General features: G+C 36.8%; 5 protein-coding genes across 7 annotated transcripts in view; 3 read left to right on the top strand and 2 right to left on the bottom strand.

Annotated features, from left to right (window-relative positions):
- LOC118262024 (cuticle protein 7-like) overlaps positions 1–25054 on the bottom strand; it is a 93276-nt gene that overhangs the window by 2935 nt on the left and 65287 nt on the right. The window contains exon 2 of the mRNA XM_050701685.1: positions 878–894. Within this exon, the coding sequence (XP_050557642.1) occupies positions 878–889 (12 nt within the window). The 5' untranslated portion in view covers positions 890–894. The remainder of the gene's footprint in view (positions 1–877; positions 895–25054) is intronic.
- LOC118262026 (cuticle protein 7-like) lies at positions 100–1023 on the bottom strand. The gene is made up of 3 exons (XM_035573124.2): positions 878–1023; positions 528–788; positions 100–443 (listed from the first exon to the last, which is right to left on the bottom strand). Exons 1-3 carry the CDS (start codon positions 887–889, stop codon positions 186–188), a joined length of 531 nt encoding a protein of 176 aa, XP_035429017.2. The 5' UTR covers positions 890–1023; the 3' UTR covers positions 100–185.
- Positions 6658–10400, top strand: LOC118262017 (uncharacterized). The gene is made up of 4 exons (XM_035573116.2): positions 6658–6927; positions 7004–7528; positions 8126–8268; positions 8809–10400. The coding sequence occupies exons 1-4, from the start codon at positions 6916–6918 to the stop codon at positions 9086–9088; spliced, it is 960 nt and encodes a 319-aa protein (XP_035429009.1). The 5' UTR covers positions 6658–6915; the 3' UTR covers positions 9089–10400.
- On the top strand, positions 10535–23685 carry LOC118261737 (cuticle protein 7-like). 3 transcript variants are annotated; one of them, XM_035601959.2, is made up of 3 exons: positions 10535–10625; positions 10704–11066; positions 11154–11513. In XM_035601959.2, exons 1-3 carry the CDS (start codon positions 10614–10616, stop codon positions 11421–11423), a joined length of 645 nt encoding a protein of 214 aa, XP_035457852.2. In that variant the 5' UTR covers positions 10535–10613; the 3' UTR covers positions 11424–11513. The 3 variants fall into 3 exon arrangements, with proteins under 3 accessions (XP_035457852.2, XP_050557636.1, XP_035428578.2); XM_050701679.1 differs by lacking the exons at positions 10704–11066; positions 11154–11513 and adding exons at positions 22838–23272; positions 23361–23685 and having other exon boundaries at positions 10581–10625; XM_035572685.2 differs by lacking the exons at positions 10535–10625; positions 10704–11066; positions 11154–11513 and adding exons at positions 22669–22728; positions 22838–23272; positions 23361–23685.
- On the top strand, positions 13487–20563 carry LOC118261738 (uncharacterized). The gene is made up of 8 exons (XM_050701149.1): positions 13487–13607; positions 13688–14407; positions 15906–15997; positions 16885–16906; positions 17023–17271; positions 17373–17609; positions 19829–20146; positions 20239–20563. The coding sequence occupies exons 1-8, from the start codon at positions 13596–13598 to the stop codon at positions 20506–20508; spliced, it is 1920 nt and encodes a 639-aa protein (XP_050557106.1). The 5' UTR covers positions 13487–13595; the 3' UTR covers positions 20509–20563.

Genomic DNA, 25054 nt, shown 5'->3' with positions numbered 1-25054 from the left:
TTTTTGGTGAAAGCTTACGTTTTCCATCAATTATGTTTAAAATATTCTCATTCATTTGGGGTGGGTGCGTTCTCATTAAAATACAATAAAAATCAGAAGTATTTTAACAATTTGCTTGATTTATTTTCTTACTAAATAATATAAATAATTTCTACATCATCAATTCGTTAAGACTAGATGCACACTTAGTGGTGAGCGAGGAGGACGGGGGCGGCGTGCACGGCGTGCGCGACTGGGGCGTGAGCGGGGGCGGAGTTGGAGACCACCGCGTTGAAGCCGTTGTGGTCGTCGGCGGTGTACTGCACGCGGCGCACGGAGCCGTCAGCCTCCACCAGCGAGTACTCGCCGTGCACGGCGTCACCGTCGCGGGACTCCTGCTGGGACTTGTTGTCGCCGGTGTGTCCGTCAGCCACGGAGTAAGAGAAGTCGTATTTGGGGTGAGCCTGGAGCAAACACAATATCATTTAGAGTTTGACCAATTATGTAAAATTAATCTGAACTTTACAATAACAAAACATTCAACTTACGTATTCTTCAGCCTGGGCGGAGACAAGGACTTTCTGGACGGGAGCGATCACTTTGGCGACGGGAGCAGCGTAGTGGACGGGAGCGGCGGCGTATTGGACGGGGGCGGCGGCGTAGTGTACTGGCGCAGCGACGTGAGAGACGCGTTGAGCCTCGTCGTGGCGTACGATGCTCTGGGAGGAGACAGCTCCAGCTGGGGAGTAGTGTGCCGCGGGCAGCAGACCAGCTGCGGACACCGCCAACACTGCGCTCAGGGCAACGATCTACGAAACAATACATTTCATTAGCACTTGAAAATCAAATCACTACCCTCTTTATATACTTTTATTTATTATAATAACTCAGAACTCACTTTGGAGAACATGTTGTAATGATTTTTTGATTCAACTGATACGTTGCATACGTTAGGTTTGGTTTATATACCTAGCGTTTGCATTTTGGACGAAACAAGGTCGACGGGTCACGGAGCGGCTTCGGTGATTTTATTCAAACGATTTTATCTAACTTAATAACTGTACAATGGTTTGCCATGCTGATTATAATAGAACTCATCTAAACATTAGATTGAGTAATCTAAACATCTAAGTCTGTGACAAGATATATAAACATTTCAACATAATCTATTCTGAAATATTTAATCCTTGGTTCCTACAAGGAACAATAATGATAACAAATTACTTATTACTAAAATCTAATGAAGTTCTTTCATGTCCTGAAACCTTTAATATAACTTACTTCCTTCTTTGTAAAAAAACAAGACACTAAAACTAAAAGATGAGCAAAACTGATCGATAACGTTCAGAAGAACTATTTGCCCCTATAATAAAATTAAGAATTTGAAGTACCCGGTAAGTGCTTGCTACAACTAGGCATTTCATAGAATAAACTAACAGTAATCTTGCGTCAACTTCAATTGGTAAATCATATAATGTAACAATATTAAAATCAGTACATTAACATTTTCTAATGAAATATCCCTATAACAATCATCATGAAAAAATAAATAAAGGATCGTGTTCTCCATACATCATTCGTGAATTATATTTATACACGGTTTAATGTCATGGATCTCATCGTGACCTCAAGATGCGGTCTATGAACTTCACATTATGCAATGAAGATGATTCACTCATTCATTCACTTTTTAGTAGACGTCTAAAGAGCTAGTTTTTACAGACCTGTCGTATGACGTATGTTATAAATACATATATAACATCTTACATATACTATTAGGTATTACCTCATACAGTAGTCACAAATTGCAAGTGCGTTGCATATTGTGTACCTTGTGGAGTCCTGTGTAATAATTGGAGTATATAGGAGTGAACCAATAGGGATGATGACAGGGTATGAAAATTAAAAATCTATTTTAGTCCGTCACGTAATGAAAAATTAATAGACCCGTTTTTTTTTATTTTATCTTATAAGAAGAAAACACTAAGATAAAACGAATCAAAGTGAGAGCTAATTACGTTATTTCTACGTATAAAACGTATCTCGAAGTGACGTCACGCGATTTTTCGATATATCGTAAAAGTATTTATTTCCGTAAGAAATATCCCTATTGTCATTGGAAAAATTAGTGCGATTATTACGAAAACCTCTATGCTTATGGTGCTATAAACTCAAGAATAGAAACTTGAGAACCTTTACTCCTACACCACCGTCTAAAAAAGCATGTATTACACTTATTCAACAAAATGAAAAATTGCCATCATAACAAATGCAATCAAAGATAAATACATTGTTTAACATTTTAAAATTGAAGGTGCTTTTTCTTTCAGACTTCTAAATGGACGATTTATCAGTAGTAAATAATAAAAATAATGAAAGGTTTTTATGACCCACTTGTAAAGTCAAGGCCGTCACATTATTGAGTACGCGTCACTGATTACGGTACTCATATTAAATTATGATACAATGCATTTACTAAAATGGACTTTATTGGTCCAATGTGGAGAAAATAGCGATTAGAAAAACAATTTTTTATGTGAAACACTTTTTGTACAGAATATCTTACAATTTCGGACTTAATGCCGAATGGCATTCTCTACCAGTCAAGCTCAGGGTGATGTAGTGTTACAGTAGGTATTAAATAAGTTTCAATAAATTCAATAATAACAGAATCCAAAATGTTCGAATATAAAATCTATACATATAATAAAATCGTAGAAAAGTGCTGTCTGTACATTGAAAATAAAAATAAAAAAAATAGCAGGGGTTATTGTTATGTCGATGTCGAACCCAAAAATGTAATTAACTTTTTTTTTGTCTGTTTGTCTGTTTGTCTGTTTGTCTGTTTGTCTGTTTGTCTGTTTGTCTGTTCGTCTGTGCGCGCTAATCTCAGAAACGGCTGATCCGAGTTGGATGCGGTTTTCACGAATATATTGTGGGATGCTTAAATTTACATTTAGTGTTTGTTTCATGTCAATCGGTTCATAAATAAAAAAGTTATGTCAAATTAAAGAATCACGTCGAACATTCTATGCTTATACCATTAATCTCCGCAACTATTTGACGGATTTGGTTGAAATTTGGTACAGATATAGTTTAGAACCTTAGAAAGGACATAGATATATTTTTATTTCAAAAATCAAAAAATAAAATAAAAATAAAATAAAAATAAAATAAAATAAAAATAAAATAAAAATAAAATAAAAATAAAATAAAAATAAAATAAAAATAAAATAAAAATAAAATAAAAATAAAATAAAAATAAAATAAAAATAAAATAAAAATAAAATAAAAATAAAATAAAAATAAAATAAAAATAAAATAAAAATAAAATAAAAATAAAATAAAAATAAAATAAAAATAAAATAAAAATAAAATAAAAATAAAATAAAAATAAAATAAAAATAAAATAAAAATAAAATAAAAATAAAATAAAAATAAAATAAAAATAAAATAAAAATAAAATAAAAATAAAATAAAAATAAAATAAAAATAAAATAAAAATAAAATAAAAATAAAATAAAAATAAAATAAAAATAAAATAAAAATAAAATAAAAATAAAATAAAAATAAAATAAAAATAAAATAAAAATAAAATAAAAATAAAATAAAAATAAAATAAAAATAAAATAAAAATAAAATAAAAATAAAAAAAATAAATAAAATAAAAAATAAATTTATTCCGGACATACAGCGCCATCTATTGTTCAATTTCGTACTTATAGTACGGAATTGAACAATGTCGGGCTGTTCCTATACTCCGTAGATAGATGGCGTTGATCGCGCAATGGTGTAATTACAATTGTTCAGTTCATGTTATTGTTTTAATTCATTGGAAATTTGTTTTTACAAAATAGTAAAAAGCAATGAAAAATATAACATAATACAACTTTTAGTACAAAGAAAACGCTCTAACGGAGTATAGATAATTCTATGTCGATCGTTACACGACTTCGGTTCATGTTATTGTTTTAATTCATCGAAAAAAGTTAACAAATAGTAAAAAGGTATGAAAAAAATTATATCAATATAATTAAACTTTTAGTACAAAGAAAATGCCCGAACGGAGTATAAATAAATAATCCAAGTTGTCTTTATCCTCGATAGATGGCGTTGGGAGCGAAATAGATTGCGCTATGGTTTTGTTACAATTATTTGGTTGGGTATCGGCCGAGCGCTTCGGTACTATTGTAGAAAATGTGTATTATATTATCAGTCGTATGATTATTTGTCTGTAGTGGTCCTGCTGTTTCGTATATTCTAAATTGGTTTCGTTGTATTTGTCAATTAATAAGTTTATTTGTTGGGTTTTCCTGGTTTTCTGGTTAAACTTTTTAACGTAGGTTTAGTTTGATATCGATTATTAGTAGTTACTGTAGTTAGTTTTTTTAATAAAATTGTAAGTCTAATTTATAAATTAATTAGATTAGATTTAAGTCGTTTCTTTTAAATTATTTAGTTTAAGCTTGGTTATTATAGCATAAAGGATAGGTTCTAATATAATTTCTTTTTTAATTGTTATAAATTCGTAATTCGTAGCTTTCTTTAGTTTTAAGTTAGTTTTCATCTTAAGTTCGGAAAGATTATAATATTTCTTTAGTTAAAGTCCGTTTTTAAACTATTTTTTCAATGCCCTAAGTGAGTATACATCTATTAAAATCAAACGCAGAGCTCATTATGTTGATTTTTGAAGAGTTCCCTGGAATATCTTCCACATCTCATTTTTGAAGAGATCCCGCGAGATCGGGAACTATGTGGTTAAAACCAAAAATTTACCGGAAGTCACTATTCCACGCGAACGAAGTCGCGGGCAAAAGCTATGGAGAAATAAAACTTCCACGCGAAGACCGACATCCGCGCGGACGGAGTCGCGGGCGAAAGCTAGTCATAAATATAAATGAATCACAGTACATATACTTCTTACGGATAATAAGGTAACTGGTTATTAGTGACCGATATTTAAACACGTGATTGAGCTCATGATTACAAACAACTTTCCCAAAGAAACTTTTTTTGTGTACTCAACTACTCAATTATTTTATTTTTATCACAATAACAAAACGTGTTTACATATTATTTGGATATTCATTCGTCATTCTGAGTGCTAGGTACATTATACGATAGGCTATAATTATATCATACATGCAAGGTTCTCGAATAATTCATTTATTATATACCCACTCCTCCTCCTGTTGGATTGCGTAATCAAATCAAAAACATTGTATACGGATGTACCTTATTATTTTTGGATTTTAAAAATGCACTCATTTTGAGTGGTGTAATGTAAATTTTATTTATTGTAACTCTTACTTATTAAAATAAAATACGCCATATTTAAAAAATCGCTGTCAGCTTATTTCTTAGATCACCAGTTTTTACCTCGAGCTTTCGACCCACGTCGTAGCCATGTCAACAACTTATCTTCTAATATTATGGTAACGTATACGATCGTGTAGATAAATAATTTTGTTTTCGAAACAATTGAATAATGTTATTTAGTTTTGAATAATTTGAGCATAATGTGATTGTAATATCAACAAACTACGCGATTTTTTTTACACGTGTGTTAAACCTTATTTCGTTATCAAGGGGATATCAAAGTACTAAAACAAACATTTGTCATTTAATCAGTTTACATTAGTTTGTACAATAGGTAACAAATATTTCAAAACAATAATAAACCTATAGCAGTGTAATGCGATTGTACTGCGAGAATAATGACGTGAGCACATTTTTCGACTGTAAAACAATGCTGTCATACAATTTTAAACTTATATGCAAAGATGATAAGATTGTAAATAAAATAATTTACTAATTTATAAATTTTCAACCGCAAAGCCATGAGACCACCACAGACGGAACCCAGTAAGTCTGATGCCCGCCCCAGTGCTGCGGACAATTTAGCGGGTTACCGGGACTCCAGCTAGAAGAAGTTGTAGAAACAGGGTGTTTTTAGTCAGCAAAAGTCTGACACTCTCTCTCGCCTCATCAAAACTTTAGATGAAGTCATCGGATCGTTTTCCCCTCTCAAAAAGCCTATAGGTAAGTAGCTAACCGACGGCCAGTTCTCGTACAAAGAAGGTTTGAGTATTAATCACCACGCTTGCTCAATGCGGGTTGGCGATTTCAAACTTATAGTTAGAAATTATAAGCCTAGGTTTCCTCACGATGTTTTTCTTCACCATATGTCAGTAGTGTTTAAATAATCTTAGAAAGTGCATACAAATCGGAAAAGGTGACATTGGCACTTACCGTTGGTAGATTTCGAACCCACACCCTCATGCATGAAAAGCAGGCGTCTTAAACATCCGGACCACCACGACATAATAATTATCTACTAAGGTAAAATTATTATGCTTGATGACATAAGCTGACAAGCGTGCACGCGTTCACAATGCCTTGTTAGAAGAAACTTAATATTTTGATTCAGAGAATAACGTTGTATGTTGTGTAAAAAAGTTACGTAAAACTGTTAGTACTCTTCATTTTTCACCCATGTTTAAATATGTTTTTGTATTATAAACTATAAAAGACAGTCATTTAAAGATTCCTGGACCGAAATAGTTGAAGGATGACGTAACATCCATCCCTTTGAGTTGCCGCATACAATAGGTGGAAATGTAATAATAGTTCAAGCATTGATATCATTGGATGTGAATGAAAACAACGCTCTAAACATCGACCGTCGAGTCTACCAACGGATCATCGCTCACACCACTCGTGCATCGAACGGTGACAATACGCTTTTCGCTCGTGAAAAACTAGTGAACTGTGAAATGTGCAAGAAAATAAAATAAATACTAAATTAAAATTACTTCCTACATACTGACATTTATTAATGTGATCAAAGTGGTATTTCAGTGACTTTTGCGGAGATTGTAGGAGAGAAACTATTACGGCTCTACTTTCAGAGATCACTTTATTTTAAATAACACAATGTATTGCGATGTAAGTTTAGTTTTAATATACTTATCTAAAATTCTTGTTATTCTGTTTCAGTTCCTTAACACTATTTCATTTTCAGGTTATAATATTAACGTTTTTGACAATACCTCTGGTAAATAGCCATAGTAACATACTCCCAATGCTCGACGATCAGGACACAGTCGAGAGATTTAATAGACATGATTTGCCGAGCTTTACGTATGAAGACGGTTATCAAGTTAGTACTCCACCACCGATCATGGGGCCTGATCCAATTGCTCAGAATATTTATAACAACATACAGTACGCACCACTTAACACTCGAAATAACCAGAGAACTAAAAACATAGCTGACGAGTATACTAAGATCACTCCAAGCCTAGGCGGAGCGTCTACACCGAAAGAACCTTTACTTTACACGAGAAGCCCAGGCACAACTTCAATTTCAAGCGTCCCAAAATCCCATTTGGAGCCTAGAGTTCCTAATCAAATGAATGCTGAAGCAATGAAGTGCTATAGTCCAGGGCAAAGTGTTGAAGTTCTTACAGTTAGTCGAAGCCCGGGACACAATGCCATCTATAGAAGTTTTCCAGAACCAGTTCCGAGAGATAATAAGCTTTTTAAGGTAGCTATTTATTTTCATTTCTATAAATTTTACACCATGCTCGATAAAATACAGGTCGTTTTTAACCAACCCTTCTGGGAGTCACTGGGTAAAGTCTACGTTCATCAGTGGATATTCGCATTGAGTGCTTGTATCTCACGGAAAAGTTTTCTCAATTTCTCTGTGTTGGTCCAATGTAAATATAATCAGCCATTCAATAATATAATTTGGTATTTAGATAATTGTAATACATATTTATAAAAACAAATATAGTAACTTAAATTATTGTTGCGATGTGGGTAACAATAGCCCTTTAAAACATAGTTATATCGTGATACCTATGTGGAATCATATAAATTCTTAACACAAGTCTCAGTATAAACATAAGAGTGAAGATTATAGCCAACTCCCTCCTTAGAGGAAGGCCTTTGTTTGGCAATGGACATTTAAGGCTAATGGTAATGATAAAATGATGCATAATAGTTTCTTTTGTTTGAGGATCGGTTATCATCCAATGACTTCTCCGTGTGTGTCACGCATTTACTAACAAAAATCCACCCCGTTCCTACTTCTGCCGCTAAGCAGTCCGCAGATAATAATACAATCGTGCCTTTTCAGTTGAACAACTTTGTAAGGTCGTTCGGCGTATACCACGACATAGAACCAGTATTGACAACAACGTTAGCAACATTTGAACTGCCTTCAGAGAATGTGGCTAGACCCTTCAGTATGAACCAAAATTATGGTCTAAATCCCAATAAGTAAGTAATTCCTAACACAACATTATTTTATTATTTAAACTGTGCACCAACTTCATTGCCAAAACAAAACCACGGGGCAAAAATTTTGTAAAATAAATAATTTATAAAATAGACCTTATACATTTATCCATAGAGGTAAGAATGGTTTATGGATAGTGTTTAACGCAACGACCTGATGTTTGTTAATGTTTTATGTAACTGGCGCTAGAGCTTGTAGCCATTCATTAATCCACAAACAATAATATATTATTCAAAACTTCCATTGTTCCTTATGTCAGAGATGGAACCAATAATAACTTCTTTTTCTATCAAGAAATCCATTTACCGGTATATTACAAAAATTTAAAGAATGCGACCACGTAGCAATGTTCTTCTCTACTTTTGTATGAATTCAGCTCATTTAAGGATTATCATATACAGGTTCCTCGACTTTACAGTTTGATTTTTCATTAGATTCCTTTAAACAACGCATATTTTATTCATGCAAATTCCTAAATCATAAATCTCCATTTTCATACATTATATTTCTTCTCCTTGCAGTATGGAAGCGGGGCCTGGAATTGATAAGAAAAAACGTCAATATTCACCGTACGCTAAGCTTCACAGGTTGCATCTGAACATTGCAAGGGTATACAGTCCAGGACAGGTGGTACCGCCACAGGCACCACCATTCACCGACACTTACTCCATGAACTACCAAAGGTTACCAGTACATCCCAAAGCTTATGCACCATCCCCTTACCAAGGCTTGTCAAAGAAACCAAGATACGTATACCCAGATCAAGAAAAACAGAAAGGTTACCGTTTCCGCTTGCCATGAATACGCAAAATATGATCGTTAAATTGTAAATACATTACTAGATAAATTGTATTTTTGTCGATAGTAGGTACTTCTAGCGATGTGCCATGTGAGGTAGTCACATAAGCACTATGGGATCATTTGACTTTATATACTATGGAAATTGTTTAAAGATTAATATAAAATCTGCTCAGTGAATCTCCCTATAACGAAAAGAACATGTTATAGAAAGTACTTAAACTATCTTCACTGTCATTATCTGTTTGCTCTTCACCCAATTTAATTGACGTGACAATGTTTATAAAAATGTGATTCTACACAAAGGCTTGGTTATGTATACAACTAGTTTTAATTTCGTACAATTCTGGCGATGAGGACAATCGATGACAAATTATTTGAAGGTTTTAAAATCAAATCGTTGACTCTATTTGATTGTATTGTTATTCTCTGTGTATGATACACAAACAAATAATTATTTGTCTTCTAGAATATGCAAATTTGGAAGTTACTATAACGTCCATTATCATAACAAGAACATAGTTCCCTAAGCTTACTTAAGAATCGAGTGGGCGTCAATTTAGGGATGCAATTTTATGCAAAATGGGCAGTGTAATTTGTTCAAGATTTTTTATTGAATAAACAGCGATATCTTAATATTCAAATTTGCTGTTAAAGTTAACTTTAATGACAAAATATAGGAATGAAATTCGTATTCAAGCTTTTTAAAATATGTCAATTTTCTAGTAGAAAAATCTTCATTGCCATTGGCCATAATGTGTCATAATAATATTATAGAATGATTAGGTTTTTATAAGAACAATATTTGTAATTATTAAGATTTAATCCAGCCATATTTGTAATGTATATCCCTTTCTGTTTAGTTTAATAGACAATAGGAACATCGTAACAAATATGAAAACATGATTGAGAACAATGCCTTCGCTGAACAAGATACTAAACAACAGTGCCCTACTAACGAGACAATAGAAAATCAACAAAAATATCTTGTACTCATATACAAAATAATAATAATTCTCTCATGCACTTGACATAATAGAAAAACTGAAAATATTTATAAAATAAAGTCATTAAGTCATTACCTCCTGAATTAATATAAATTAAAAATGTATAAGTTTAACAATTACTCGAAAGTGTACAATGTAATCATATTATGAATCATTTCGCGGCTTATTATCGAAACTATTTAGAAAATTAAGTACGGTACTGGACTATTATGAAAAAAAATCTTCAATTGATGAATAAATGCGAAATTATTCTGATGTGAAATCATTTTTGTTTTATTGTAATCTGTGAAAATCAAGTAATATAATGTCTGCAACTGGCTCTTTTACACCTACGCTTAATTAAAAGTTGCTATTGAATGAAAGTAATTGGGTGAATGTATCATATCAACGTTGTCTAAACACACAAGAGCAAGGTCGTTTTATTGGTCTCGTTCAGTGCCATAGTAATCCAGTAAGTATAAAACTATAGAATAATTGGTCCTAGATATCAGTCACCGATTGAACACAGTAGACATATCAACATGTTCTCTAAAGTAAGTATTATTCTAAATTGGACTGTCTGACTTGGATTTGATTTTATGATACATTTAAATTAAACGAAAAAATCTTAGATCGTAGCTCTTTGCGGATTGGTGGCGGTGTGCCAGGCTGGTCTCCTGCCCGCCCCCGTGCACTACTCGTCTGCTGCCGCTGTCTCCTCCCAGAACATCGTGCGCCACGACCAGCCCGCCCAGCAGGTCGCCTACCACGCCGCCCCCGTTGCCGTCGCCTACCACGCCGCTCCCGTCGCCGTCGCCTACAAGGCCGCTCCTGCTCACTACTCTTCAGCTGCTGTCGTCTCTTCCCAAAACATCGTACGTCATGACCAGCCAGCCCAACGCGTAGCCGTCGCTGCCCCCGCTGTGGCCTACCACGCTGCCCCTGCCGTCGCCTACCACGCCGCCCCCGTCGTAGCCCGCGCTGAAGAGTTCGACGTAAGTGTTGATTGTGTTAACATTACAATCTATTATTTAATAGATTTTACAACTATCAGACACTAATTATAACTCTTTCTGACACAGGCTCACCCCAAATACGAGTACAACTACTCCGTAGCTGACAGCCACACCGGTGACAACAAGTCCCAGCAGGAGTCCCGCGACGGTGATGTCGTGAAGGGCTCGTACTCCTTCCACGAAGCCGACGGCTCCGTCAGGACTGTGGAGTACTCCGCCGACGACCACAGCGGCTTCAACGCCGTGGTACACAACACCGCCCCCACTGCCGCTCCCGTGCTCGTCAAGGCCGCTCCCGCCTACGTCGCTGCCCCTGCTCACTACATCCACCATTAAAACATCGCATTACTTCTGTCTACAAAATAATGTTGATTGTTAATTATATTTATTGCAATATATGAATAAGATCACAAAAAATATTCTTTATATTTTTTACTGATATTTGTAATGGAAATCCCTCCTTTTATTCGCAGCAGAATAATGGAAAAGTTATTTCACAAGTATGCACGAAATGTAACGTTATACATAAACTATGGATGCTTGAACAAATTTTACCATTGATGTGACATTTCACGTAACCTTACAGTAGGCAAGTTTTTCGATAACTATTTCAACCCAACATCATATGACTCACCATCCATTAATCTGAATAAAAGTAGTATAAAGAACCACCTTTTCATACTTAGGACACGGCCGAATCCCAACCAACCCCCGATTCCCGAACAATAACCCTTAAATTCCTAACTCCCAAAAAGCCGGCAACGCACTTGTAACGCCTCTGGTGTTTCAAGTGTCCATGGGCGGCGGCGATTGCTTACCATCAGGTAATACGTCTGCTCGATTACCGGCTTGTTTCATAAAAAAAGTAACCATAATTTCCTACAGATTTTTTATCGTTTAATTTATTTATCTTTTATTTATTAGTAAAACTTCATAAACAAAATTAAATAAGATCTAAAGTTTAAGTAGAACATTTTCTTAACATAATATAAATATTAGCTGATTTATTAAAACGAAGATTTTCGATATTTTCACTTAAAGAACACTAATTAATTAAATACAACTTTGAAACTGAATGATTCAGAAGGTATAATTATTTATTTTTTTCATTGAGATTCTCACAGTCCAACACGATAAATGAAGTAAAGTTGAAAGAGACACATCAAATATATTTCACAGATTTCCTGACTGAGGTTAGATTCGTAATATTAATTTCAGTAATCAAGTGATCATCATCTGGGGGCACGGCAGTGCCCCCCCCAAGTCGAGCAAAAAAAAAGCGGCACGGCCGTACCATCCTTTTCTCGAAGCAATTCGGGCCTTTTTCGACCCCCTATAATACGGTTGTGGATAAAGCAAGAAACCTGTCGATGTCCAAGTCGATCTATTTGTTTAAAACGTTAAATATTTTTAATATTGGCATGATAATAACTTATGTAATAACTTAAGACAGAAGGTCCTTCAAGTAGACACTAAATAGATTAACCGACTTGGTATTACATGGATCTCACAACTTTTGACGGTAGAAAGACTGAGCTGCGAGACTTGGGTTTTTTACAGGATGTTTTTGATGGGATTTGTTCTACATTTTAAAGGCATTGATCAAACTACACATACCGAACAGTAATCTACTTCATCGTCATTTATTTTATCCATTAATATACTGAGAGGTTATTATACTGACAAAAAAGTTACACCGATCTGGAAACCAAACCCAAGACTCATTTACCGAGCATGCACATACAGTAACTAATTAAACACAAATTAATTCTTTAAATAATATTATATAACTGACATTTGTTTCCCAGAGACCATGGACCACAAACGAGTTCCAAAGTACCTGTGCTACGATTCTTGCATACCTTTGTCGCTACATCAACAGTCATTAGTCTTTTCATGCATGCTCGTCGTTTAAGACTAGTTTAAATTTGGCACTTTTTAATACATCGCCAATCTAGGGCGCCGTCTCCTTTGAATATTTAGTACATTTCTGAGAATACTGATTGTCTGTCGGAACTGAATAAGAATGCTGAGTCGTACTTATGACGCCGAATGACTTGTTACTAATTTTATTTCGCCAAATCTCATATTATGTATATTATACCCACTAAAGTGTATATTAGAATTATTTAACTTTATAAACGTTTATTTACTTGAAGCTTTTTTATATTATTGATTTACTAAAACTACTCTACCTACCTACCTACCTACTACCTACTGGTAATAAACATTTGCAAAAGCTTTCAAGTATGTATAGGCCTCAAAAATTTAACCTGACACAGATAAAATGACATATGACTTGTGAAATTTCTCGCAATCGGCGATGTGCCCTCAGTGAGTGGATTGATTAGTGTACCATTTATAACCTGAAGCAAGGTCGCGTACAGCCTGTTTGACAACTTCCACTACTTACACTAGAATTTGGTAATACGCAATGTTGTGTATTATAAATAGCTAAGCTTAGATATTTGGATTATCATTTCACCTTTTGATCACAAAAGAAACAACATGTTCACCAAAGTAAGTTTAAAATAAAAAATCATGTGTGGAATACGATAGTTACAATATTCAGTGGTTATTAATAAATTATTTTCTTTCAGGTGGTAGCACTCTGCGCTTTCGTGGCTGCGGCCCAGGCTGGTCTCCTGGCTGCGCCTGCCCACTACTCCCCTGCTGAAGCAGTTTCTTCTCAGAGCATCGTCCGTCACGACCAGGCCCAGGCTGCTCCCGTGGCTAAGCTCGCATATGCCGCTCCTGTAGCCAAGCTTGCCGTCGCCGCTCCTGTGGCTTACCACGCCGCTCCTTCCGTGGCCTACCACGCCGCACCTGCTCACTACTCCTCTGCTGCCGCTGTCTCCTCCCAGAACATCGTGCGTCACGACCAGTCTGCCCAAAACGCTGCTCCTGCTCACGTTGCCTACCACGCAGCCCCCGCTGCTGTCGCCTACCACGCTGCCCCCGCCCCGGTCGCCTACCATGCTGCCCCAGCCCCCGTCGCCTACCACGCTGCCCCAGTTGCCAAACTGGTCGCTCAACAAGAAGAGGTCGCCTATCCCAAGTATGAGTACACATACTCGGTTGCTGATGGCCACACTGGCGACAACAAGTCCCAGCAGGAGTCTCGTGATGGTGATGTTGTGAAGGGATCTTACTCTTTCCAAGAAGCTGATGGCTCCATCAGAACTGTAGAGTACACCGCTGATGACCACAACGGTTTCAACGCGGTTGTGCACAACTCCGCCCCCACTGCTGCCCCAGTCCAAATCAAAGCTGCGCCCCTGCTTGTAAAGGCTGCCCCTGCCCTCAAGTACTACCACCACTAATGTACCAAAAAGTTATACTTAAGTAATGTTGTAAATTGTTATTATTTTTGTACGAAATACAAAACCAGTACAATTCTAAATTACATTTGCATTTTCAATTACCTATTATAGAACATTTTCCTTTTTTTCGATTTTGGTAAGCAAATGAAAAACATATAATCAATGAAAAAAATAAGTTTTACATATTAATCAATTAGATTTGATAGATAATATGTAATGAATCGATTTTCAAAACCATAGGTTCACAACGCACCTCTAACATTATGAGTGATTATTGCGAAAGTGTTTCAAAAGATTAGTAAAACTGGGGCGAGTTTTAGAAGTTGTGATAGGTAACATGTGTTTATTTGTACCAAAACAAGTTTGTGTCATTATTTGATAAAGATGACTAATGAATACATCCAATGCTGTTTGTTTATAGACAAACGTAACTAAATTTGATGTGGTAAATAAAGTGGTGAGTTGTACATCTACACTAATACTAGCTACAGCCCGCGATTTCGTCCGCGAAAAATTAAATAATTTAGAGGGTTGTACTACCCCTAACATTTAGGAGGATGAAAAATAGATGTTGGCCGATTCTCATAGATACCGATAAGCACAAAAAAAATCATCAAAATCGGTAGCCGTTTCGGAGGAGTATGGCAACGAAAACTGTGACACGAGAATTTTATATATCTACTCGTATACTAATATAAAGCTGAAGAGTTTGTTTGATTGATTGTTTGAACGCGGTCCGAATTGAATAATTCTTTTTGTGTTGGATAGTGCATTTATCGAGGAAGGCTATAGGCTATAAAACATCACGCTATGACCAATAGGAGCCGAGCAGAGTGGGTGAAACCGCGCGGAAGTAGCTAGTTATAAAGCTGAAGAGTTTGTTTGTTTGGTTGTTTTAACGCGTTTATCTCTGGAAGTACTAGTCCGATTTGAATAATTCTTTTTGTGTTGGATAGTGCATTTATCGAGGAAGGCTATAGGCTATAAAACATCACGCTATGACTAAAAGGAGCCGATCAAAGCGAGTGAAACCGCGCGGAAGTAGCTAGTAAGCTATATAGAGCTGTAGAAGCGTCAGGTACTATACCTTTAATGATATATTTCATAGTCATTATTGATAGCAAAGCCTACTAAACAAAGTAGTAATTAACCCGTCGTGTACCCAAAACGTGGATCCACTCGAGACACAATGTATTTTTTATTTTGTCTTATATCTGTCGTTCTGTCTTATACATACAAGAGGTTAAGCATAATATTTCTAAAGGAAAGTAAACCTACCTGCAGGTTACCTACTTGTAAATTAATACTACGATGAAAAGTTTTACACCATTACACCTAAAGCTCGTAAAACTTGTAATTACGGCAAGACATAATGTGAATACAAAATCAAAATAGAAAGAAAAGTATCTAAACCTTGTATGCAGCATAATGCCTACTAGGTTACATTTAGGTGAGATAGTTTAGTTGATAACCCAACTGGGTTATTAACTAATAGGACACTAGCGGCACAACTAATGGTGCTACACCGTTCATTCCGTCCATTAATGCTCTTGATTCCAAACATAAGGGTGTTTTTCCAACAGAGATGTACTATATAGATATGCTACGAATATTTAATAGCTAAGCTGTGATCCTATGTGACCTTTTCCACTGATTAAGTTATGTAGCTTTGCGAGTAAGATGCACAGCTCGAGTATAATTACGATGTATTGATAGTAGGAAAGCCGTCCATAGCGAACATCGATAGCACGCATCTAGAGCACACATCTATAGCATACACCCATAAAACACATTCATAACACGCATCTTTCCATAATTATATAAAAAACATAACTCCGAATTTCCACCAGTGCTAAGCTATGTGTACTAATGAATTAGATTGGTGGAAATTAAACGCTTCCACAACAACGTATCATACATAGCACATCGCTGGTGGAAAAACACCCAAAATCTTAACTGTTCACAGTATTGACAGGTTATAGTATCCCTTACAATGTGCCACTCAAACATTCCAAAAATATTTTCATGCAATTTTCGCAAGATAAAATTATTTGGCTTCTTTTTTGACACAAAAGTAACAAACCGAAGAAAAAATGAGTACACATACACATAATATGCATAGTCATTTTTTTTTGCTTTTTTATTCAGTTAACCAGCAAATTTAATAATTAAATAATAGGTACTTAAAAAAAATTAAAAAAAAAGCGCTCTATGATATCTTAATGAACATTTGTTTATTTAAATAAAAACAATTAATAATTATTAAGTTGAATACTTACTATTTTGCAACTAGGACTTTCGAGTTTTTGAAAGCTTTTAAGTGAATGGGGGTCACAAAACTATGAGACCAAAAGCGAGGTTGCAAAAATCTAGTCTAACAACCTTTGCAGCCTACACTTTGCTAATTGTCAACAAGTATAAAAACTAATAGCGATAAAACAAACATATCATTAAGCATTTGCACACTGAACTAGAACTATCAAAATGTTTTCCAAAGTAAGTCTTTAAATTAAGAAAATATTAAAGTTCAATGGTTACCGCTCATAGTCATTAAAAATATTTCTATATATCAGCAAAGTATTTTCATTCAATATTAAATATGAATCTTTCAGATCGTAGCTCTTTGCGGATTGGTGGCGGTGTGCCAGGCTGGTCTCCTGCCCGCCCCCGTGCACTACTCCTCTGCTGCCGCTGTCTCCTCCCAGAACATCGTGCGCCACGACCAGCCCGCCCAGCAGGTCGCCTACCACGCGGCTCCCGCTGTCGCCTACCACGCCGCCCCCGTTGCCGTCGCCTACAAGGCCGCTCCCGCTGTCGCCTACCACGCCGCTCCCGTCGTAGCCCGCGCTGAAGAGTTCGACGTAAGTGTTTATTGGTTCAACATTACACATATTGTAATGTTACTGCACCTAATAAATTTTACAACTATCAGACACTAATATTATAACTTTTTCTATCACAGGCTCACCCCAAATACGAGTACAACTACTCCGTAGCTGACAGCCACACCGGTGACAACAAGTCCCAGCAGGAGTCCCGCGACGGTGATGTCGTGAAGGGCTCGTACTCCTTCCACGAAGCCGACGGCTCCGTCAGGACTGTGGAGTACTCCGCCGACGACCACAGCGGCTTCAACGCCGTGGTACACAACACCGCCCCCACTGCCGCTCCCGTGCTCGTCAAGGCCGCTCCCGCCTACGTCGCTGCCCCTGCTCACTACATCCACCACTAAGCCAAAAATTACTTTAATCATATTTATCAAATAAAATTATTTCACAAGAATTTTCTTTTTCATTTATGCACTTTCGAAACTTTTGAAAAAGTAAATTAAAATAACATAAGTAAACATCTTTGTATGTACAATCAGAAGGGGTAACGACATAATTGGAGAGCTTATTAAGAATGTTGAACAACGGGAACACTCGGATTTTTTCCTAACTGGTTAATTGAGCTCGAGGCACCTAATTCGACAGTCGTACTTACTCTACCGATGAGATATTTAAAAATGGAAAAAGTATTCAAAGTATTCAACAGTCGCTCCCGGTTACCCTGTATCAACGAAATGAGATTAATATATAATGTTTTATTAAGCCATGCTGCACTGTGACTGGTGAGAACCTTAAACAACGAAAGTATTTTCGAACCGTTTGGAGTTGAAACTATTGGGCCATAGGGTACAAGTGCACAAGATATTTTCTTCACAAAGATATTGAATTTCAAGAGGGTGGTTGATACTTGAGAAAACCGAGAGGCTTGACACCTTGGGCAAAGGACAAACTCAGCCATTCAATGTGGCAATTCTACCTACGTTTTGGGCACCCTTTCTCTTGACAACAATAAGTAGTAATTTGATGCATTGTGACAGTTAATCTAAGTTCTTTTAGGGCGTAGATAATTATTAAAATTATTAGGGAACATTAATTGACATTTCGAGTCTATTATTCATCTTACGATATTAAATTTCATTAGCGACACTTACCAATCTTTATTATTAATATATATTTTTTACATTTTAAACTGTTTCATTTAGCTTGATCCGTTGGGTTAGTCATATTAAGTCATATGAATTTCATGCTTTTCCTGACGACAGATTGATTTGATTTTGTTACACACTTTTAATCTTATCTAGCGACCCGCCTCAGCCTCGCATGGGTGCAATGGTGATATAATATGCATGTATTATTCATACTTATAAACCTTCCTCTTGAATCACTCTATCTATTAAAAAAACCGCATCAGAATCCGTTGCGTAGTTTTAAAGATTTAAGCATACAAAGGGAAATAGGGACAGAGAAAGCGACTTTATTTTATAACTATTTACCACACTATTTTATTGGAGACATACAGTTAGTAGAAGTAAATTACGGAAGACAGATAACTACTAAGAAATCATGCCTTTATGTACCAGTGTACCTATCTATTTTATACTTTAAGGCTGCTTTTTCTCCAGACATGTGCTATGCTACATTGCTATGGATGCGTTTGGCTTCCACCAATCATATTTATTGACTGGTGAAAACGGACTCGCTAAGATGTTTTTATAAGGAAGGATGCATGCTATGGATGATTTCCCTATTATCGATAAATCGCTTACTCAATCTGCGCATCTTCATAGCTCATGTTACTCGCATAGCTACATAGCTTAGTATCAGTGGATACGGCCACATTATAGTATCACAGCTTAGCTAATACATCTTCGTAGCATGTCTACATAGCACATCTCTGGTGGAATAGCACCCTTAAAACCATCTGCCATGGCACTGGTAATACCTACTCAATATTTCAAATTCTGATAATAAAAAGTACAAAAGCTTTACCATTCAAACTGATTAACCATTTTGTCGTATCTCTTATCGTCTCAAGTTAATGATATCAATTTAAAAACTTAGGTAAATGCTAATCTTACAATTTACACGTAATACATATTTTTTCCTAATTTTTATGTTATTTTCTTTATTGAAAATCCCATTGATATTATATTGAAGAAAGTATAAATAATACACTTATCTAAATAAAACTGTCTACCAATAATAGATTGCCAATTAGTGAATGGTCCAAGTCGCGAATTTGTGCGACCTAGTAAGGTCACCATAAGCTCGTTCTACAACTCGTATTACATGAACTTGCACTAGTGCGGACTAGTATATAAACTAAATATTTTAGTTGAAATATATCACTCATTGTTTGATCGCAAGTGAAACAATATGTTCTCCAAAGTAAGTCAATCTACATATGAACTGCCATTAATTTAAATAAAATTTAATAAAAAATATTAGTAGTACGAATAACCAGTTCAAAACATTAATAAAACCGAATTATTTACAGATCGTAGCTCTCTGTGGATTGGTGGCGGTGTGCCAGGCTGGTCTCCTGCCCGCCCCCGTGCACTACTCCTCTGCTGCCGCTGTCTCCTCCCAGAACATCGTGCGCCACGACCAGCCCGCCCAGCAGGTCGCCTACCACGCGGCTCCCGCTGTCGCCTACCACGCCGCCCCCGTTGCCGTCGCCTACAAGGCCGCTCCTGCTCACTACTCTTCAGCTGCTGCCGTATCTTCCCAAAACATCGTGCGTCATGACCAGCCAGCCCAACGCGTAGCCGTCGCTGCCCCCGCTGTGGCCTACCACGCCGCCCCTGCCGTCGCCTACCACGCCGCCCCCGCTGTGGCCTACCACGCTGCTCCCGCCCCTGTTGCCTACCACGCCGCTCCCGTCGTTGCCCGCGCTGAAGAGTTCGACGTAAGTGTTTATTATGCCAATAATACAATAATTATGTTATTTAATAGATTTTTCAACAATCACATTTTAAATATCACTCTTTCCTGATACAGGCTCACCCCAAATACGAGTACAACTACTCCGTAGCTGACAGCCACACCGGTGACAACAAGTCCCAGCAGGAGTCCCGCGACGGTGATGTCGTGAAGGGCTCGTACTCCTTCCACGAAGCCGACGGCTCCGTCAGGACTGTGGAGTACTCCGCCGACGACCACAGCGGCTTCAACGCCGTGGTACACAACACCGCCCCCACTGCCGCTCCCGTGCTCGTCAAGGCCGCTCCCGCCTACGTTGCTGCGCCCGCTCACTACTACCACCATTAAACAAAAGAAAAACTCTCATTATTTATTGATATAATAAATTAAGTGTGATAATTGACATCTTTTTATTATTTTATTCTACCAACATAAAAATCTAAGCATGTTCAAGAGACCGACAAAAAATATTTAAAAAAATCCTCTTGGTATAAACTCCACCCCCTTCATGCATTTGTTTCAAAGTTTTTACTGTCGTCGTTCCATAATATCCTGGAGTAAACCCTCCTTTTACAAATGAGATAGAGACAAACGAAGAAGACCAAAACAAAAGTAGGATAAAGAATACATTTAAGAGAGTAGGAACGGGTGGTTTGTTGTTTACGTAATAATAAACAATAACTGAAATACAAGAGGGATGATGATAGGGTATGAAAATTAAAAGTCTATTTAGTCCGTCAGTTAGGTAATGAAAAATTACTACATTACAAAACTTAGATATAACGAATCAAAAGTTAGGAGTCGGAGCAAAAGGGTCATTTCTACGTATAAACGTACTAAGTTTATACGTAGTGGCGTCATGCGATATTTCAAAGCGTATTATAATTATCTTCGAAAGTATTTGTTACCATTAGAAAATAAAAATATGTGTCTAACTCTTTAAAATAACCTACAAGTCAGACATTGAAATAAAAAAATATTCATCTACCCTATTAACATCACAATATTTTTCACAAAGAGTTGAGTAAAGATGTACATACAATTGTACATACATCTATCACCAATATTTCATTAGTTATTATAGCCATACTTCGGATACAATGCCGAATTCTATGTATTACTTAATATTTTTCAATACTACTACTTAGTATTCTCTAATGACAATAATGGGGAACAACATTGAGCATGACTCAGGAAACAAACCCGAGGCCCTACATTTGGCAGTCGTGAATGTAATTATTGTTTCAACGAGACAGGCATAATAATAAAAAATGAATGGCCAAAAGAAAGCAAAAAAATATAAAACTTTTTAAGAAAAATAATAATACACGGAAAAAATAAAACCAAAAAAATAATAAACCTTTTCTAAACATTTACATTACGCGTCTCTTGATTTGGAGCCAAAATAGGCCAAGTATTCACGTCTCTATATTACAAATCAGAGATATCAGACAGATGTTAATTAATAATTTCTTAGATATACTAATTCACTTTTACTATGTACATACTTATTTCGCGAACTTTTATAAATTCAGAAATATAGAAGCATAGAAAATAGGCATAGAAGCCAAGCACATCGAAGCGAATTTCTTCCCTCATTAAGCTGCAATCGAGTTCCACTCATAACCACCCTGCCTGTAACCAGCATGCAAACTATTAATATTGTACAAGTCAAGCCTCCGTGGTACTCCCAGAGAATTCGAAATCGAAATCTACAAGAAATCCTTTCCTAATCCACTAAACGAACCTGCCTATTGGCACTTTGAAAACATGTTAAGTACTTTTACCAATTTCACCAACCACCTCCAAACCACCTCTTAGTTTAGAGTCGTTTCGTAAAGGAAACTGGAGCAACGTGTAAAAAGCATCTTAACTATGTCCTTGCCGTTACGTGTTACTTGTAGTTTGGTAAAAACTAAAATGTCATAAAGAGTATCTTAGGTCTAGGGTGTTTTTATATTCAAGAGAAATTGGTGAAAACGGCCACTAGTCTAACACAGCACTTACAAAAATCATGTATAGGAACACATTATACATATAATATAGGTATAATAACCTGAGACAATTATATTCTAGCTGAATCAAGATGAAAAACACAAGCTCTATTTCTTCAAAGCATATAAGTTAGGATTCTTCTTTCCATCCGTGATAATATAATAAAAATCAGCAATTTTGTAGATTTTTAATTTCAATAAAAAGGATAATATTATGTAACATCTTAAAAAGCTAAATGCTTCTTATTACTTTTATGCTTTATAAATACAATGTAATTTTTTTGTAAATAAATTCATAAATAACTTTGCCGAAGAAATATACCTAAATTAAACTATAATATTATTTATTAACAATTAAAGTGATAAGTGACTACTATTTCTATCAATAATAGATTGCCAATTAGTGAATGGTCCAAGTCGCGAATTTGTGCGACCTAGTAAGGTCACCATAAGCTCGTTCTACAACTCGTATTACATGAACTTGCACTAGTGCGGACTAGTATATAAACTAAATATTTTAGTTGAAATATATCACTCATTGTTTGATCGCAAGTGAAACAATATGTTCTCCAAAGTAAGTCAAGTTACATATGAATTGCCATTAATTTTAATAAAATGTAATAAAAATATTAGTAATGCGAAAATCTGGTTTAGGAATATTAATTAAATAAAATTATTTACAGATCGTAGCTCTCTGTGGATTGGTGGCGGTGTGCCAGGCTGGTCTCCTGCCCGCCCCCGTGCACTACTCGTCTGCTGCCGCCGTCTCCTCCCAGAACATCGTGCGCCACGACCAGCCCGCCCAGCAGGTCGCCTACCACGCTGCTCCCGCTGTCGCCTACCACGCCGCCCCCGTTGCCGTCGCCTACAAGGCCGCTCCTGCTCACTACTCTTCAGCTGCTGCCGTCTCTTCCCAAAACATCGTGCGTCATGACCAGCCAGCCCAACGCGTAGCCGTCGCTGCCCCAGCTGTGGCCTACCACGCCGCCCCTGCCGTCGCCTACCACGCCGCCCCCGCTGTGGCCTACCACGCCGCCCCCGCTGTGGCCTACCACGCTGCTCCCGCCCCTGTTGCCTACCACGCCGCCCCCGTCGTAGCCCGCGCTGAAGAGTTCGACGTAAGTGTTTAATATGTCAACAATACAATATGTTATTTGATAGATTTTACGACTATCAGACATTGAATATCACTCTTTTCTGACACAGGCTCACCCCAAATACGAGTACAACTACTCCGTAGCTGACAGCCACACCGGTGACAACAAGTCCCAGCAGGAGTCCCGCGACGGTGATGTCGTGAAGGGCTCGTACTCCTTCCACGAAGCCGACGGCTCCGTCAGGACTGTGGAGTACTCCGCCGACGACCACAGCGGCTTCAACGCCGTGGTACACAACACCGCCCCCACTGCCGCTCCCGTGCTCGTCAAGGCCGCTCCCGCCTACGTTGCTGCGCCCGCTCACTACTACCACCATTAAACAAAAGAAAAACTCTCATTATTTATTGATGTAATAAATTAAGTGTGATAATTGACATCTTATTATTATTTTATTCTACCAACACCTGGTACTTTTAACCGTTGAGGATTTCTTATGCTATTATACTTTATTATCAGGCCTTTAATGACAATCATACCCTGTGGTTTTTAGTCAGTAAGAGTCTGACACTCAGCCCAAGGCGGGAGAAGTCACTGGATGATTCTAACCCCTCAAAAAAAATCTAGTTGTAAAGGTGTTTACACGTATAGACCCGGTATACAAGATTGAACCATGAGTGCAACCTTCTCATCAATACCAATTATTTTAGTCCAAACACCAGGCAGCTACTGTTACCCTAATGATAATCACACTACATCTATGTTTAAAATTCTCATCAACAGAAACACTTCAAGTCCAAACACGGGGTCACTATTGTAAATCTTTGAGGAGTTCCTTCGACTGTCTCTCGGTTAAATCATTAGATCGACTCTATGCTATTACTGAATTGTAGTGGTTTAAAATACTTAGAAAAATTACAAACGTGCTACTTACCCCTACAATCTTTTAAAAGTTCTCCGCTATTTAGCTAGGATTCCATCGTCAAATTCTGACCTGATGACCATGTAAATATTTCAAACAAAATCAAAGTCAAAATTATTTATTTCAAATAGGTCAAGAAGGCACTTTTGAAAACAAAATGTTTGTCTGTCGGTCAGTCCTCTAGTGAAGCTATTTGCTCGTTCCAAAGTGTTGATTCCTATGGAGAAAAACGAGCAAGAAAATCCATAGGAAAAAAAGAATGATCCAAATTGATTGAAACGTCTTCGAATAATCGGTCACCAGTCGGTCGACTTGAGAACCTCGTCCCTTATTTTAGTACATTGACACATTAAGTCGGCCGTATTTGTATTGAAATTGAATGCTGCTCTCCTCATGATCTTCCGCAACCTTTCCCTGTTTGTGGACTGTCTGGCGCAGTCTAACACAGGGTTACCTGTAGCTGATTTGACCTGATCAGTTCAGCGCATATGGTTCCCTCTATCTTCGCCTGTACGGAAAGCTTTTTTGAAGGTGGTTAAAAGTAATCTTTCCTTTTGTCGTTTATTTTAACACACCATGCAAAATATTGTTATGTAATTACTTTCATGAATAGACGTGGATTTAAACTCGAGAGCGCCCTAGGAAAACTCATTAGAGGCGATCCTAATTTTTTTGGCGCCATCGCCGCCACTCTTTGAGCAGTTAAGCACACCCTTCTCGCGGTGCCTGATGCCTCTCTGTATACTAGTTCCTTAGGCATTTGTAGTTAGCCATAGGGATAACACGGCTCTGTTTATGAGATAATAAAAATACTTTTCTATAAAATAACTAAAAATTCTGAGTTAAGCTCTAATAGTTTCAAGTCACACCAGGATTTTTAATCA

This window comes from Spodoptera frugiperda, chromosome 20, assembly GCF_023101765.2.
Source record: "Spodoptera frugiperda isolate SF20-4 chromosome 20, AGI-APGP_CSIRO_Sfru_2.0, whole genome shotgun sequence".
Taxonomy (NCBI): Eukaryota; Metazoa; Arthropoda; class Insecta; order Lepidoptera; family Noctuidae; genus Spodoptera; species Spodoptera frugiperda.
This window is presented reverse-complemented; position numbering and strand designations above follow the sequence as displayed.